Source organism: Podarcis pityusensis (genome assembly GCF_964106645.2).
Source record: "Podarcis pityusensis genome assembly, chromosome: 18".
NCBI lineage: Eukaryota > Metazoa > Chordata > Lepidosauria > Squamata > Lacertidae > Podarcis > Podarcis pityusensis.
The window spans coordinates 5,230,351-5,248,251 of NC_138043.1; the positions used below are offsets into that span (position 1 = coordinate 5,230,351).

Below are 17,901 nucleotides of genomic sequence, written 5' to 3' on the forward strand. Positions count from 1 at the left end.
GTTATTGTTTTCGTTAAATAAATTGTTATTAAGGAAATGGTTTTTTCAATTGTTTAAACTGAAAAAAGAAACTTAGACTGAGTTTTAGCACACACGGAGAAACTTTCTGATGAACTTTGGACTACAATGTAACTTAATGTAATGTAACTTATATAATGTAACTTATAGCCTTTGGACTATAATGTAACTTAAATAGAAAACTATCATTGGAAAGATTCCCCCCCCCCACCAAAGCATTTTATTTTAAAGATCTGATTTAAATTTAAAAAATCTGATTTAAATAAAGAAAATTCGATTTTTTAAAAAAATCAGATATTTTTTTAAAAATCATTGATTTTTATCCACCTTGCTCCTTTGAAAAGATGGGTTGAGAGAGCAAAACAGAACAGCAAAGCCGACCTCATTTTCCTGCCGTCTTTTGTGCTCTTCTGTTTCAGAACAGCGATGTGTTTCCGGACCTCAACGTCCTCTCAGCCTGGAGCCAGGGCTATACGGGCTCTGGGGTGGTGGTGAGCATCTTGGATGACGGTATTGAGAAGGACCACCCTGACCTCGTAGCAAACTATGTAGGTAGAATCGGGGTCCCTTGTCTAGGGAGGGGGAGAAACACAGTTCAGCTCACAGTGATCCATGCGACAGTCACCTCCAGGCTTGACTACTGTAATTCGCTCTACGCGGGGCTGCCCTTGAAGCTGTCCCAGAAACTCCAGCGGGTGCAGAATGCTGCAGCGAGGCTCCTCACAGGGTCTCTGCCATGGGAGCATATTCACCCAGTGCTTTTCCAGCTGCACTGGCTCCCAGTGGAGTACAGGGTCAGATTTAAGGTGCTGCTTTTGACCTTTAAAGCCCTTCACGGCCTAGGACCCTCGTACCTACGGGACCGCCTCTCCCGGTATGCCCCTTGGAGGACCTTAACGTCCATCAGTAGCAACACCCTAGAGGTCCCGGGCCCTAAGGAAGTTAGATTAGCTTCAACCAGAGCCAGGGCCTTTTCAACACTGGCCCCGGCCTGGTGGAGTGCTCTGTCTCATGAGACCAGGGCCCTGCAGGATCTGATTTCTTTCCGCAGAGCCTGTAAGTCAGAGTTGTTCCGCCTGGCCTTTGGCTTGGAGCCAATTTGATTCTATCCCCCTCTTTCTTTTTCCTTTCTCCTCCTGTGATGAGGCTGCATTTTAATATTTTAATGTTTCAATATTTTAATTGTTGTATTGGGGAGGGCAGGGTATAAATAAAAATTATTGTTATTATTATTATTATTATTATTATTATTATTATTTAATTCACGTTTTCAGAAACGATAAACAAACTGAAACAAACAGCCTTTCTTCTTCATGTGCCTCCTTCACAAGAGGGTGGCAACACAAGAACAGGGCCTTTTCTGCGGTGGCTCCCTGTTTGCCTCCCAGTACACTGTACGTTTCCAGGCACAATTCAAAGTGTTGCTGCGGCCCTTTAAAGCCGTAAACGGCCTTGGTCCAGTATATCTGAAGGAGCGTCTCCACCCCCATCGTTCTACCCGGACACTGAGGTCCAGCGGTTCCCTCGCTGCGAGAAGCCAAGTTACAGGGAACCAGACAGAGGGCCTTCTCGGTGGTGGCACCCGCCCTGTGGAACGCCCTGCCACCAGATGTCAAAGAGGAAAACAACAACCAGACTTTTAGAAGACATCTGAAGGCAGCCCCGTTTAGGGAAGCTTTTAATGTTTAATAGACTATTGTATTTTAATATTCTGTCGGAAGCCGCCCAGAGTGGCTGGGGAAACCCAGCCAGATGGGCGGGGTATAAATTATTATTATTATTATTATTATTATTATTATTATGCTCTCCCCAGGGAGACTCGCCTGGCGCCTTCATTATACACCTTTATACACCGTATGCGCCAAGCGAAAGCATTGTTTTGCAACCAGGTTTGGGGCTGATTAACACCCTTTTGAATGTGTTTGTGGGTTTGGGTTACTGGTCTGTGGGGTTTTTTTGTTCTTGTTTTTATTGTGCGCTTTCTGTTTTTATATTGCATTTTTACGTTGTGAACCTCCCCGAGAACTGCGGACGAAGGGTAGGATACGAATGTAACAAAATCCTTTGACATTTACACTTGCTGCTGTAGTAACATTCATAAATACCGTATTCTTTGCTCTATAAGACTCACTTTTTCCCTCCTAAAAGGGGAAATGTGTGTGTGCCTTATGGAGCGAATGCAGGCTGCGAGGCTATCCCAGAAGCCAGAGCAGCAAGAGGGATTGCTGCTTTTGCTGCACAGCGATCCCTCTTGCTGTTCTGGCTTCTGAGATTCAGAATATTTTTTTTCTTGTTTTCCTCCTCCAAAAACTAGGTGCGTCTTATGGTCTGATGCGTCTTATAGAGCGAAAAATACGGTGAATTTATACCCCTATCTGTCCCTATAATTCCCAAAAGAAAAGCTTCTGACTTTTTTTGAACATCCTTTTCCATTCATTGCATATCATTTCCTAGTAAGCTTTAACCTTACTACAAGACCATATCTGATAAACAGAACCTTCTTCCTCTTTACATTTCCAACATTTGTTCGATTTAGATTCATACATTTTTGCCAATTTACTCGGTGTTAGATACCAACGATATATCATTTTCATATAATTTTCTCTTAAACCATAACATGCTGTAAATTTTATATCCATATTCGACTCTCACTGGACTGCTATTAACTGGTTTTGTTTCTTGTTTCTTGGGAACTGGAGCTTCATTGATCTTGGCTTTTTCTTTTAGGACCCCGAGGCCAGTTACGACTTCAATGACGATGACCCTGACCCGCAGCCGCGATATAATGCTTGGGACGAGAATCGGTGAGTTTATCCTTCTGCCAGAGTCTTGTGGCATGGAGTCAGATCCATAGTAGTCAACCGTCCCTTATTTGGCGGGAAAGTCCCTTATCCCAGCGCTGTGTCCTGCTGCTGCCCCTTATTGATGATGTCCCTTAAATTTCCTGGGTTTCAAAGGAAGCAGCTCCTCTCCCTCCCTCCCTGCCGGCCAGGGAGGAGGGAGGCTCCAACTGTGTTGCTTGGCTGCGTTGCTCACCCAATAAGGAGTCTAAGAACAATTGGGGGGTGGAGCTTACATGCCTTGTGCCGATCAAATCGGCCGCGTTGCCTGGGGACTCACCTTTGCTCAGCGCTTCCCAGCGGAGAGGTGACGGTGGTTTTCCTTGCTGCATCCCCTTTGCCGGGTTGCTGCGCTGTGGGAACCACCGCTTGAGGCTTGCTTTGGCTGCTGGCTGGGCTTTCTGCCTTTGGCTCGGAGGGGCTCAGAAGTTGAACATACCTGTGCCTGGAAAATCCCTTATTTTGGCTGCTGATCCCTTATTTTCGAGGCTGCTGGTCCCTTATTTTCAAAACTGTAAGTTGACAGCTATGGTCAGATCTGTTTTGGCAAGCGCGATCCATCTTGGACTGGCCGCAACCAGACTGAGGAACATGGAGGAATTATTTTACAAACATTCTTCCAATCCTAAATTCAGTACAGTGGTACCTTGGTTCTCAAACTTCATCCGTTCCGGAAGTCCGTTCCAAAACCAAAGCGTTTCAAAACCAAGGCGCTCTTTCCCATAGAAAGTCATGCAAAATGGATTAATCCGTTGCAGATTTTTAAAAACAACCTCCAAAATATCAGTTTAACATGAATTTTACTATCTAACGAGGCCATTGATCCATAAAATGAAAGCAGTAATTAATGTACTGTAAAATAAATAAGACAGTATTGTAGATGATAAAAATTAAAATTATTTTTTTTCCTTACCTGCACGCATGATAGTAATTGTTTGGATGGGGTTTTTTATCCATGTCCGCAGTCACACAATCAATCCATCAGTAGCTGAACTGGGTTCCATACAGTCGCAAAAACAAATGAACCAAAAAAAGCCTCAAAAACAAAAAATGCAAAATAAATATCGAAAACAAAAGCGCCAAACTTCTGGAAGTCTGTTTGACTTCTGAAATGTTCGAAAACCAAGGTGCAGCTTCTGATTGGTGCAGGCGCCCCGGAAACAATAGCCGACAGCTGCATCGGACGTTTGGCTTCCCAAAAATGTTCGAAAACCGGAACACTTCCGGGTTTGCGGCGTTTGGGAACCAAGGCATTTGAGAGCCAAGGTACCACTGTACTCTACATTTCCTCATCAATTTGCAATTTATTTACCGTATTTTTCACTCTATAAGACACACCCGACCACAAGACGCACCTAGTTTTTGGAGGAGGAAAACAAGAAAAAGATATATTCTGAATCTCAGAAGCCAGAACAGCAAGAGGGATCGCTGCGCAGTGAAAGCAGCAATCCCTCTTGCTGTTCTGGCTTCTGGGATAGCTGCGCAGCCTGCATTCGCTCCATAAGACGCACACACATTTCCCCTTACTTTTTAGGAGGGAAAAAGTGAGTCTTATAGAGCAAAAAATACGGTTATTTTTTTAAAAAAAGTCACCATGAATATTCACCTGTGTTTTAGCGTGAATTTCCCTTAATGTCCATGTTTGCACGCTGTTTCGCCTCCTGCCTGTGAGTTTTCCACGGCTATTTCCCATAATATTATGCACAATATTTCCAGGCACAGCTCCTAATAGGTGCATATCTCTGATCCATCCTTTGGCTGGAGAAACGCACTGCAGAACTCAAAGAAGCGCGAATTTCAAAAGGCAGCAGCGTTTCGGTTCGCGAGTTGCTTTGTTTTTTGGTAGGTCCGCCTTTAAACGCGGAGCAGAACTGGACTGCTCCCTTGTCCTTAACTCCTGTTTGCGTCTTTTAATCGCAGGCACGGGACTCGCTGCGCTGGGGAGGTGGCCGCCACTGCCGACAACGACGTTTGCGGAGCCGGCATCGCTTACCGGGCAAAGATCGGGGGCGAGTGAGCCCTTGTTTTTGGGATGACTTGGGGAAAAGGAGGGGGTTTGGGGTGAATTGCAAGAGGATGTCTGCGGAGGAAACAGCCCAGGAAGATGTTACAAGGAAGGGGCCAAAAGATTCCAGATTATATGACTGGGGTTTTTTTGGCTGCATGCACTCCATACCTTTAAAGTACACCCAAAGCCCACACACCTCCAAGAATCCTCTCTGAGCTACAAGTCTCACCAGCATCCTTAAACTACAGGTTTAGAGGTCACCGGGCGATAAGGAAGTCAGACTATCCTCCACCAGGGCCAGGGCCTTTTCAGTGATGGCTCCGACCTGGTGGAATGCTCTGTCCCAGGACCCTTCAGGATTTAACCTCCTTCGGTCAGGCCTGTAAGACAGAGCTATTCCACCTGGCCTTTAATTTGAATTCAGCCCGATCTTTTATTTCCCTTCTCTTCCCTCCCCCTCCCCTTTTATGAAGATCACCCGCTCTGAGACCCCACAGCTAATTCTCCCCTGGTCTCCTCGCTGGCCCAAGTAGGACCAATTCAACCAGCTAGCCCTGGGGATTATCTAATTGATTTTTGAATTTTATGGTTGTTCGTGTTTTTATACTGTATTTTATGCTGCTTTTATAATTAAGTGTTTTAAATTAGTTGTTAGCTGCCCTGAATAGATAATTGATTTATAGATATCAGCAACTTGGTATTAATGTACCTCCTTGTATACACAGCCGTGATTTTTTTTTTTTTTGGAAATATTTCTGTTTAATTTGTCTGTTGTGGCTTCAGGTTTAAGATATATTTTGTAAGATATTAAGCTGTATGGAAAATAACTAAACATATAGGTATAAATAAAATTATGGAGACTGCGGCCTGGGAAAACCGACAGAGCATCTCACCCTTTTTTTTTCTTCCTCTCAGGGGTGAGGATGCTTGATGGCACCGTGACGGATATTGTCGAAGCTCAGTCCTTGAGTTTCCACCCACAGCACATTGATATCTACAGTGCTAGCTGGGGCCCGGAAGATGATGGGAAAACAGTGGACGGTCCCGGCATTCTGGCCATGGAAGCCTTCCGCAAGGGCATAATTAATGTAAGATTTCGCACCCACCAAAACGGTCCCTGGCAAATTGTTTCCAGCCTTCGGAATGCTGGGCTGATGTATAGTTTCTTGGGCTTGCTGATCAGAAGGTTGGCGGTTCGAATCCCCACGACGGGGTGAGCTCCTGTTGCTCGGTCCCAGCTCCTGCCAATGTAGCAATTCAAAAGCACGCCAGCGCAAGTAGATAAATAGGTGCCGCTCCGGCAGGAAGGTAAACGGCGTTTCCATGCGCTCTGGTTTCAGTCACGGTGTCCCGTTGTGCCAGAAGTGGTTTAGTCTTGCTGGCCACATGACCCAGAAAGCTGTCTGTGGACAAATACCAGCTCTCTCGGCCTGAAAGCGTGATGAGCACCACAACCCCATAGTTGCTTTTGACTGGACTTAACCGTCCGGGGTCCTTTATCTTTTAAAGGTAAAGGGACCCCTGACCATTAGGTCCAGTCGTGGCCGACTCTGGGGTTGCGGTGCTCATCTCGCTTTATTAGCCAAGGGAGCCGGCGTACAGCTTCCGGGTCATGTGGCCAGCATGACTAAGCTGCTTCTGGCGAACCAGAGCAGCGCACAGAAACGCCGTTTACCTTCCCGCCGGAGCGGTACCTATTTATCTACTTGCACTTTGACGTGCTTTCGAACTGCTAGGTTGGCAGGAGCAGGGACCGAGCGACGGGAGGTCATTCCGTCACGGGGATTCGAACCGCTGACCTTCTGATCAGCAAGTCCTAGGCTCTGTGGTTTAACCCACCCACAAATGCATCTTTCTTGGTGGTTAAATTTCCTTACCGCCCACCAGTGCTCGATTGAAGGAGGATTCAGCTTGTGCCCCTACCGCCCCCCTAGAATCCTGAAACACCCACTAGTGGGCAATAGGGACCAGGGTGACAACCCTTGATCTATGCATATCTACATACAGGAAATGGAACCATCAGAATGATGCATCTTTATGGAATTATATCCCCCCAACAGATTTTCCCCTTCTGTTTTCAGGGCCGCCAGGGGCTGGGCTCCCTCTTCGTCTGGGCCTCGGGGAACGGCGGCCTCCGCAGCGACAACTGCAACTGCGACGGCTACACCAACAGCATCTACACCTTGTCGGTGGGCAGCACGACCGAGAGGGGCAGGGTGCCCTGGTACAACGAGGCCTGCGCTTCGACCCTCACCACCACTTACAGCAGTGGGGCGAAAGGCGAAAAACAGATTGTGAGATGCCTTTTTGCTCGCAGTTCTCTTGACAAAGACGGGGGGCAGTTGGAGGGCAGGCAGGGCATTCAGCCAATCTCACACACGCGCCGTTTGGTAAAAAGGCTGTTTTTAGAATACATACATCTTCTTCTTTGTCTTCCATAAACACGGTTTTAACAGTGAGTCCGTAAGCGACTGTGGAGGCCAATTCTGGATCCACACGTCCTTCCGCGGTGGGGACATTGGTTTCCGGGCAGGAGTTGATCCTGGGGAGGGTTTGCCAAGCGTACCTTCATCTTAGCGCGTTTCTCCCTTGCGTCCTGAGTTTGAGCATCTTCGAAGCCCACAACACCTTTGGTAAAGGCTGTTCTCCAATTGGATGAACTCATGAGCAGGATGCGAGCTATGAGTAGCAGAGAGAGTTAGAGATTGCTGTATTAAAGTTCGGATAGGTAAGGAGGAAGATAAGGTCTACAGCAAAGAGTGGAAAGGAAAAATATCACAGAAAATGCGGGGAGGGAAGTCAATAATATAAAAGAAAAACTTACGTCTTGGAATTTTATGTGCAATTTGTGGATATTTAATTTGATATACACATACTCACACACAGTATATTAAACAACAAGAACAACAAAACAACAACAACAATAAAGACTTGAGAAATGGCCCAACCCCAAAGACCACTGTTAGAGGATTTATATATATGAGACCTTTGTTGTTGTTGTTGAGTCGTTTAGTTGTGTCCGCCTCTTCGTGACCCCCTGGACCAGAGCACGCCAGGCACTCCTGTCTTCCACTGCCTCCCACAGTTTGGTCAAACTCATGCTGGTAGCTTCGAGAACACTGTCCCACCATCTCGCCCTCTGTCGTCCCCTTCTCCTTGTGCTCAGCATCTTTCCCAGCGTCAGGGTCTTTTCCAGGGAGTCTTCTCTTCTCATGAGGTGGCCAAAGTCTTGGAGCCTCAGCTTCAGGATCTGTCCTTCCAGTGAGCACTCAGGGCTGATTTCCTTCAGAATGGAGAGGTTTGATCTTCTTGCAGTCCATGGGACTCTCAAGAGTCTCCTCCAGCACCATAATTCAAAAGCATCAATTCTTTGGCGATCAGCCTTCTTTATGGTCCAGCTCTCACTTCCATACATCACTAACGGGAAAACCATAGCTTTAACTATACGGACCTTTGTAGGCGAGGTGATGTCTCTGCTTTTTAAGATGCTGTCTATGAGACCTTAGAATTCCTATAACACCACCCGAAAGCTTCATGCAAGCGTCACAGAAAAAGGCGTTCTGCAACAGAAATGTGAGAGAGTGTGGCTTTTGTCTCCTGTTTTGTCGAGATACCTGATAATGTTTGCCGATTGCCTTAACCTGGCCAGTCTGGGCCGTTATATTGAGGTGGCAAATACCTTAGTTCTCAAACCCAGTTCTCTGGCCTCCCCTATTCACACACAAAACATGCCCTTTTGATTGGATTTGAAGCCTTTGGGAATGAAAAGAACGATTGGGAGAGGTTTCCCCCAAGATATTTCCTTCTGCAGAGGAAATATGGGGGGGGGGTCATTAAGAATGATAGAATTGCAGGATACCTCCCCTGTACTATTTCGGACGTGTGGTCTATGTACCTTGCCCATGAACATTCGTTTTATTGACGGCACCTTTGAACTCTTATAATAATGGGAGAATGCAGGAGGCTGGCTGAGGAATCTGTGCAACCTTATTTTATTTTTGGTGACTCTCTTTCCCCTCGCAGGTGACCACAGACCTGCGCCACACCTGCACCAGCGGCCACACGGGAACGTCTGCTTCCGCCCCTCTCGCAGCCGGCATGATTTCGCTCGCTTTGGAAGCCAAGTAAGAAGGGAAGAGTTTCGGCTAACCTCTTTGAGGTCCAAGGGCCCCACTGCAAGTCTTCCGGAGGGGCTGGGACACAGATCTGACTTCTCAGCTCGGGAAGTAATAGTGCCACTGTATTCTGCTCTGGTCAGACCTCACCTGGAGTACTGTGTCCAGTTCTGGGCACCACAGTTCAAGAAGGACACTGACAAACTGGAACGTGTCCAGAGGAGGGCAACCAAAATGGTCAAAGGCCTGGAAACGATGCCTTATGAGGAACGGCTAAGGGAGCTGGGCATGTTTAGCCTGGAGAAGAGGAGGTTAAGGGGTGATATGATAGCCATGTTCAAATATATAAAAGGATGTCACATAGAGGAGGGAGAAAGGTTGTTTTCTGCTGCTCCAGAGAAGCGGACACGGAGCAATGGATCCAAACTACAAGAAAGAAGATTCCACCTAAACATTAGGAAGAACTTCCTGACAGTAAGAGCTGTTTGACAGTGGAATTTGCTGCCAAGGAGTGTGGTGGAGTCTCCTTCTTTGGAGGTCTTTAAGCAGAGGCTTGACAACCATATGTCAGGAGTGCTCTGATGGTGTTTCCTGCTTGGCAGGGGGTTGGACTCGATGGCCCTTGTGGTCTCTTCCAACTCTATGATTCTATGATTCTATGATTCTATGATTTGATCTCTTTCAAATCGGAACCAGTGAAGGCGGTGAAGGTCCTGTGTGAGTGTCTGGAGACGGTTGGAGGATGGATGGCGGCTAATGGATTGAGGTTGAATCCTGACAAGACAGAAGGACTGTTTTGGGGGGACAGGAGGCAGGCAGGTGTGGAGGACTCCCTGGTCCTGAATGGGGTAACTGTGCCCCTGAAGAACCAGGTGCGCAGCCTGGGGGTCATTCTGGACTCACAGCTGTCCATGGAGGCGCAGGTCAGTTCTGTGTCCAGGGCAGCTGTCTACCAACTCCATCTGGTACGCAGGATGAGACCCTCCCTGCCCGCAGACTGTCTCGCCAGAGTGGTGCATGCTCTGGTTATCTCTCGCTTGGACTACTGCCATGCGCTCTACATGGGGCTACCTTTGAAGGTGACCCGGAAACTACAACTAATCCAGAATGCGGCAGCTAGACTGGTGACTGGGAGCGGCCGCCAAGACCACATAACACCGGTCTTGAAAGACCTACATTGGCTCCCAGTATGTTTCCAAGCACAATTCAAAGTGTTGGTGCTGACCTTGAAAGCCCTAAACGGCCTCGATCCAGTATACCTGAAGGAGTGTCTCTACCTCCATTGTTCTGCCCGGACACTGAGGTCCAGCGCCAAGGGGCTTCTGGTGGTTTCCTCGCTGCGAGAAGCCAAGTTACAGGGAACCAGGCAGAGGGCCTTCTCGGTGGTGGCGCCCGCCCTGTGGAACGCCCTCCCACCAGATGTCAAAGAGAAAAGTAACCACCAGACTTTTAGAAGACATCTGAAGGCAGCCCTGTTTGGGGAAGCTTTTAATGTTGAATAGGTTATTGTATTTTAGTGTTTTGTTGGAAGCTACCCAGAGTGGCGGGGGAAACCCAGCCAGATGAGCGGGGTATAAATAAATTATTATTATTATTATTATTATTATTATTATTATTATTATTATTGATTAGAGCCGGGTGCTGATAACCTGGCAAAGTCAGGGGCTTGATCGCCATACAAGCTACCTGCATATTCCTGCATTGCAACTCTTATGATTCTCACTCCCTTCTCCATCTTTGTAGCCCAGCCCTGACATGGCGTGACATGCAACACATCGTTGTGAGGGCTTCCAGTCCAGCCCACCTCCAGGCAGACGACTGGGCTGTGAATGGCGTAGGGCGCAAAGGTGAGGCTGGGGAGAGCTGGGATCAAGGCAACATCTGGAAGGCTGCCACATCTGGAGTGCTGCAGGTTCCCTCCCCTCTGTCTTTGTTGTTGTTTAGTCGTTTAGTCGCCTCTTTGTGACCCCCTGGACCAGAGCACGCCAGGCACTCCTGTCTTCCACTGCCTCCCGCAGTTTGGTCAAACTCATGCTGGTAGCTTCGAGAATACCATCCAACCATCTCGTCCTCTGTCGTCCCCTTCTCCTTGTGCCCTCCATCTTTCCCAACATCAGGGTCTTTTCCAGGGAGTCTTCTCTTCTCATGAGGTGGCCAAAGTCTTGGAGCCTCAGCTTCAGGATCTGTCCTTCCAGTGAGCACTCAGGGCTGATTTCCTTCCGAATGGAGAGGTTTGATCTTCTTGCAGTCCATGGGGCTCTCAAGAGTCTCCTCCAGCACCAGAATTCAAAAGCATCCATTCTTCGGCGATCAGCCTTCTTTATGGTCCAGCAGCATTTCCCAAACTTAGGTCTCCAGCTGTTGGGGGACCACAACTCCCATCCTCCCTAGCTATCAGGACCAGTGGTTAGGGACGATAGGATTTGTAGTCCAAGTTTGGGGAAACGCTGCTCTAATTCCTCCAAGGGAGCAGGATCTCATCATTGTTTCTCTTGTTTCTCTCCCCCTTTCAGTGAGTCACTATTACGGATACGGGCTCTTAGACGCCGGACGCCTGGTGGATCTGGCCAGGAGGTGGAATACAACGGGGCCCCAGAGGAAATGCTCCATCAGAATCGTCTACAAGCCATTGTAAGGGACAGACTCTCAACAGGCAGAGGGCCTTCTCGGTGGTGGCGCCCGCCCTGTGGAATGCCCTCCCATTAGAGGAAATAAACAGCTATCTGACTTTTAGAAGGCATCTGAAGGCAGCCCTGCTTAGGGAAGTTTTTAATGTTTGATGTTCTTTTGTGTTTTTAATATTCTGTTGGGAGCCGCCCAGAGTGGCTGGGGAGACCCAGCCAGATGGGCGGGGTATAAATAATAAATTATTATTATTATTATTATTATTATTATTACAGTCATACATCGGGTTACAAACGCTTCAGGTTGTGCGTTTTCGGGTGGCGCACCACGCTGAACCCAGAAGTACTGGAATGGGTTACTTCCGGGTTTCAGTGCTCACACATGCACAGAAGCGCTAAATTGCGCTTTGCGCATGCGTGCCGAACTGTGACCCGCGTGTGCGCAGACACGGAGCTGCAGGTTGGAATGCTGCGGGTTACGAACATGCCTCCTGCACGGATCACGTTTGCAACCTGAGCATCCACTATAATATTATTATTATTATTATTATTATTATTATTATTATTATTATATACCCTCCAAGCAGCTTGGCAACTAATGTGCTAGCTAAAAAAGGCACTTTCTGGGTCATGTGGCCAGCAGGACTAAGCCACTTCTGGCGAACCAGAGCAGTGCACGGAAACGCCGTTTACCTTCCTGCTGGAGCGGTACCTATTTATCTACTTGCACTTTGACGTGCTTTCGAACTGCTAGGTTGGCAGGAGCAGGGACCGAGCAACGGGAGCTCACCCCGTCGTCACAGGGATTCGAACCGCCGACCTTCTGATCGGCAAGCCCTAGGCTCTGTGGTTTAGACCACAGCGCCACCCGCGTCCCTTCGATATCTTTTAGACATTGACAAATTAGACTGTTTGCTTTGGAAAGGCCGAAATCCAAAGGTAAAAGGTAAAGGGACCCCTGACTGTTAGGTCCAGTCGTGGATGACTCTGGGGTTGCGGCGCTCATCTCGCTTTATTGGCTGAGGGAACCAGCGTACAGCTTCCGGGTCATGCGGCCAGCAGGACTAAGCCGCTTCTGGCGAACCAGAGCAGCGCATGGAAATGCTGTTTACCTTCCCGCCGGAGCGGTACCTATTTATCTACTTGCACTTTGACGTGCTTTCGAACTGCTAGGTTGGCAGGAGCAGGGACCGAGCAACGGGAGCTCAACCTGTCGCAGGATAGCTCCTCTTGAAAGGGGCTGAGCATGTTCGAACCCCGCTGCAGATAACTCCACCTCTTCTTCCTCTCCCGCCCCTTTGGCTTTCTCACAGGCTCATTGGTTCAAGGCTGTCCATCGCTAAAAACGTCACCTCCTCCTCCTGCCAGAGGAAGGACCAGAGCATCCGTTCCCTGGAGCACGTCCAGGTCCAGCTCTCCCTTCGCTACAGCCGCCGAGGAGATTTAGCCATCTCTCTGACCAGCCCCATGGGGACCAAATCCACTCTGGTGGCTGTCAGGTAAGGCCGGGCGATATATTGATACATCGTCCCAACCCGAAGTCCATATTGTGATGTCGGCTTCACTGTTTCTGACCGGCCCTAATTTCGCGAATCATGATAGGCTGTACAGTGGTACCTCGGGTTAAGTACTTAATTCGTTCCGGAGGTCCGTTCTTAACCTGAAACTGTTCTTAACCTTAAGCACCACTTTAGCTAATGGGGCCTCCTGCTGCTGCTGCACCGCCGGAGCACTATTTCTGTTCTTAACCTGAAGCACTATTTCTGGGTTAGCGGAGTGTGTAACCTGAAGTTTATGTAACCCGAGGTACCACTGTATTTTGCCCCAAAACCGGTTTCAAGCCTGTGTTATGATATTAATCATTATAAATTTTCCCCAAATAAAAGACAGTTAGTCAAGCATTTCCCAGTACAGTGGTACCTTGGTTTAAGAACAGCTTAGTTTATGAACAACTTGGATTAATAATAATAATAATAATAATAATAATAATACCTTTATTGTCATTGTACAACCTGTGTAACGGCGTTTCCGTGTGCTGCTCTGGTTCGCCAGAAGCGGCTCAGTCATGCTGGCCACATGACCCGGAAGCTGTACGCCGGCTCCCTCGGCCAATAAAGCGAGATGAGCGCCGCAACCCCAGAGTCGGCCACGACTGGACCTAACGGTCAGGGGTCCCTTTATCTTTAAGCCTGCTAATTCAGCATATTTCAGCTGCCGCTCCTCTTTCGTAAGTACTGCATCCTCCCATTTTTTGACCCGGCAATATATTGCAAATCATGACACGTGTGTGTGTGTGCTTTGCAAAAATCACGGTGTGAGTGGAAACCGTGAAGCCAGCTCATGCCTCTACAATGGCCCCAGTCTTATTTCAGACATCCGGATATATCAGCAATGTTTAGCTGGTGATAGATCATGATGTTGAAAACCGGATTATCGCCACGTGCTTCTACAGGCTGAACATCCCCAAGTCCTTCAACCATTCCTCATAAGGCTTGGGTTCCAGAGCTTCGATCCTATGGATACAATGGTGGTTGGTTTAATCACGGCTGGAGAGGGTGAGGCGGCCTACAGGAAGGAAGTTGAGTAGTTGGCGGAGTGGTGCAGGAAAAACAACTTACTCCTTAAAGAAAACAAAAGAGATCATTGTGGACTTTAGGAAATGTAAATTGAATATTCAGCCACTTATTATTGGGGGGAAGCGCGTGGAACAGGTCTCGCTGTTTCGATTTCTGGGAATGGAGTTGAGAGACGACCTAACCTGGGGAGAAAACAGCAAAGACCTGGTGAAGAGAGCACAGCAGAGGTTATATTTTCTGAGAATCCTCCGGAAAAACAATCTCTCAAAGGACCTGTTGATGGCATTTTACCATTGCACTGTGGAGACTGTATTAACTTAAGGTCTGTGTGTGTGGTTTGGGAGCTGCCCGGCCAGGGAAAAAACAATGCTATCCAGGGTTGTAAAGACTGCGGAGAGAATAATTGGGCGCACTCTTCCCACCTTGGATCAAATCTACGCTTCCAGGTGCCACAAGAAAGCTGCAGAGATAGCGCTGGATAGTGCGCACCCCGGAAATGATCTCTTTCAGCTTCTGCCTTCTGGAAGAAGGTACAGGGTTATAAAGGCCAGGACTAGCCGCCTGAGAAAGTTTCTACGCAAATGCAATTCTGGTTCTAAACGCAGCATAAGGGGTCTCTATAGTATAGTGTATTTTAAAATGGGGTTTCAGAGTTTTTAGGGGTTTTTGAATGTTTTATGTCGTTTTTCAATTTCATTGCTCTGCATGGGACAATGACAATAAAGATATCGTATATGGGTCACTTTCCAGCTTGTTGACATCCTTCTTAAACTGGGGTGCCCAGAACCACACACAAGAATGCAGGCGGGGCCAGATCAAAGCAGAATATTATCACCCTTGTTTTGGATACTATGCAATTCTATGGATGCAGCCCAGAAGAGTGTTAGCTTTTTTTGCTGCCGCATCACACCGTCGGCTCATGTTAAGCTCGTGCACGATTTCTCTCTCTTGCCCGCCAGGCCTCACGACACCAGCCGCGAGGGGTACAGGGACTGGTCTTTCATGTCCACTCACTATTGGGACGAAAATCCGCGGGGCGTCTGGTCCCTTCTGCTGGAGAACAAAGGCGACGCGTACAACACGGGGTCCCTCGACAGCTTTTTGTTAAAACTGTACGGCACAGAGGAAGATATGAGGGCGAGACCGGCCGCAGCCTCGATGGTGGGCAGCTGCGCTATGCGAAGCGCTGATGGAGAATGCCTGGGTAAGTTGCGTCCATCCCTCCTTACCCCAGCTGGCGGGCCGTGGAGCCTGCGGAACTCCTTGCCACTGGATTCCAGTAACAAAAGAAATAGATTGTTGGAAAATGGGGGGTGGGGCTCTTTTGGTTTGGTGGGAGGGACCATTAAACTCCCCCACCCCAGGCCGACTTTGGTAGGTGATTGACAGGTGGAGGAGTCTGAACCGTCTGGTCACGGCGGATCCGTGCAGGTTGATGTTTTTCTTGCTGGGAAATGCAGCGCTCAGCAGGTGCAGGCAGCGATTAGACTTTGGAAAGCTGGCGCCGCCAGATCAAGTACCGTATTTTTCACTCTACAAGATGCACCAGACCATAAGACGCACCTAGTTTTGGAGGAGGAAAACAAGAAAATATATATTCTGAATCCCAGAAGCCAGAACATCAAGAGGGATCTGGCTTCTGGGATAGCCGCACGAAGCCTCTTCAGGGCAGCAGGAGGAAGGCTCCCCCAAGAGCCGCGCTCCCCTCCTCTTGGGGGGTTTTCCCCGAGGAGGGAGAAGGGCAGCTCTTTAAAGGGAGCGCTGAGCAGAGCCTCCCGCCTGCATTCGCTCCATAAGACACACGCACATTTCCCCTTACTTTTTAGGAGGGGAAAAGTACGTCTCACAGAGCGAAAAATATGGTACATCAAATTTGCCGCGAGAGTCCTGGGTTTGGAACAAATGCGCGATGAATAATACAGTAAAATCCAAGCCGCGAAACCCCCGCTGCTTTTCACGCCGTTGTCTCTCGAGACAGGCGGATGCCAACAATTCTGAATACGGCCGTGCTTTGGAATAATAATAATAATAATAATAATAATAATAATAATAATAATAATTTATTATTTATACCCTGCCCACTCTGGGCGGCTTCCAACAAAACACTAAAATACAATAACCTATTAAACATTAAAAGCTTCCCTAAACAGAGCTGCCTTCAGGTATCTTCTAAAAGTTTGGTAGTTACTTTTCTCTTTGACATCTGGTGGGAGGGCGTTCCTCAGGGCAGGCGCCACCACCGAGAAGGCCCTCTGCCTGGTTCCCTGTAACTTGGCTTCTCGCAGCGAGGGAACCACCAGAAGGCCCTCGGAGCTGGACCTCAGTGTCCGGGCAGAACGATGGGGGTGGAGACACGCCTTCAGGACTACTGGGCCGAGGCCGTTTAGGGCTTTAAAGGTCAGCGCCAACACTTTGAATTGTGCTCAGAAACGTACTGGGAGCCACTGTAGGTCTTTCAAGACCGGTGTTATATGGTCTCGGCGGCCGCTCCCAGTCACCAGTCTAGCTGGCGCATTCTGGATTAATTGCAGTTTCCGGGTCACCTTCAAAGGTAGCCCCACGTAGAGCGCATTGCAGTAGTCCGACTTCCAAAACATTCGGAAACCAAGGTGCGGCTTCCGATTGGCTGCAGGAAGCCAATCGGAACCCGCGTCAGAACATTTGGGTTCCAAAGAACGTTTGCAAACCAGAACGCTCACTTCCAGGTTTGTGGCGTTTGGCTTTCGAGGTACGACTGCAATGCTGTTTTTACAGGGTAGGGGGGGCCGTTCCTGGGACTGAGTTCATGGAACCCGGCGGCCGTTCCAACAAAATTTGGGAACTGTTGTTCTCCGCCTCCCCTCCGGCGTCTCTCCTGTGTCGCTCACCCTCTCTTTCTCTTCTCAGAATGCCACGGCCCCTTCTACGTCCTCCAGCGCCGATGCGTCTCCTACTGCCCCCCCAGATATTACGCCCTCTCCCGGCCCTCGCTGGCTCCCGACGGGACGCCCCACAACGCCCGGTCCTGCGCCGCTTGCCACCCGTCCTGCTACACCTGTCTCGGAGGCGCGGAAAACAACTGCACTGCTTGCCCGCCTTTCAGTAGCTTCCAAGAAGCCGACCACCGCTGTCTCCAGCACCCGTACTACACGTCCCGGGGAGGGGAGGTCGCCAGGGGGCACGGGCACCTTCCGCTCCTGCTTGCGGTGGCCCTGATGTTTGTGGGGCCCGTCGTCTTCTCCCTCCTCTATGGGGCTTACCGCCTGGCCTCCCGCAGGGGCCAGGGGCGGAAGGGGGCAGGGGCCCGGGCCGAATCCGGATCGGAACCACTGTGCCTGAACCAGACGGAGGAATGTTTAAAGGAGCCGCTGCGGAAGCCTTTCCCGTGAAAACGAAAGCTGGAGGACTCGAACCCGGCTCTGCATTGATGCCTTGTTTTGTTTTTTTACTCTCCCTCTCACCCCAAAAAACACCAAACCCTGTTTTTTCTTGAATGCAATACAATCTCAGCCTGTGTATTGTCTGTTTGTGATTGAGGGGTGCGGTTTGCGTCTTTAAGTTTCGCGGGTTGTTTATTATTGCTTTTATCTCGGGCGTTCGTGCCGGAGCACACCTGGTAGCGCTTACCAAAGGGAACTGCACTCTGCACATGCTCGGTGACATTTCTTTTACTGCTATCCCTGCCCGCTGCAGGCCAAGGCTTCTGGTATTCCTCGAGTCCTTGCTTTGATGGTCCATTTC

The 17,901-nt window shown here is 48.9% G+C and overlaps 1 protein-coding gene across 2 annotated transcripts in view; it reads left to right on the forward strand.

Annotated features, from left to right (window-relative positions):
• The window catches only part of PCSK4 (proprotein convertase subtilisin/kexin type 4), a 23,554-nt gene extending 5,878 nt beyond the window's left edge, over positions 1-17,676 (forward strand). Inside the window, exons 4-14 of one of the 2 annotated variants that reach the window (XM_080988865.1) lie at positions 438-566; positions 2,746-2,822; positions 4,779-4,867; positions 5,782-5,954; positions 6,948-7,160; positions 8,890-8,990; positions 10,725-10,828; positions 11,495-11,612; positions 12,919-13,104; positions 15,141-15,385; positions 17,068-17,676. In XM_080988865.1, the coding sequence (XP_080844991.1) occupies positions 438-566; positions 2,746-2,822; positions 4,779-4,867; positions 5,782-5,954; positions 6,948-7,160; positions 8,890-8,990; positions 10,725-10,828; positions 11,495-11,612; positions 12,919-13,104; positions 15,141-15,385; positions 17,068-17,549 (1,917 nt within the window). In that variant the 3' untranslated portion in view covers positions 17,550-17,676. The remainder of the gene's footprint in view (positions 1-437; positions 567-2,745; positions 2,823-4,778; positions 4,868-5,781; positions 5,955-6,947; positions 7,161-8,889; positions 8,991-10,724; positions 10,829-11,494; positions 11,613-12,918; positions 13,105-15,140; positions 15,386-17,067) is intronic. The other variant, XM_080988866.1, reaches the window with a different exon arrangement.
• Positions 17,677-17,901: the final 225 nt, after the last annotated feature.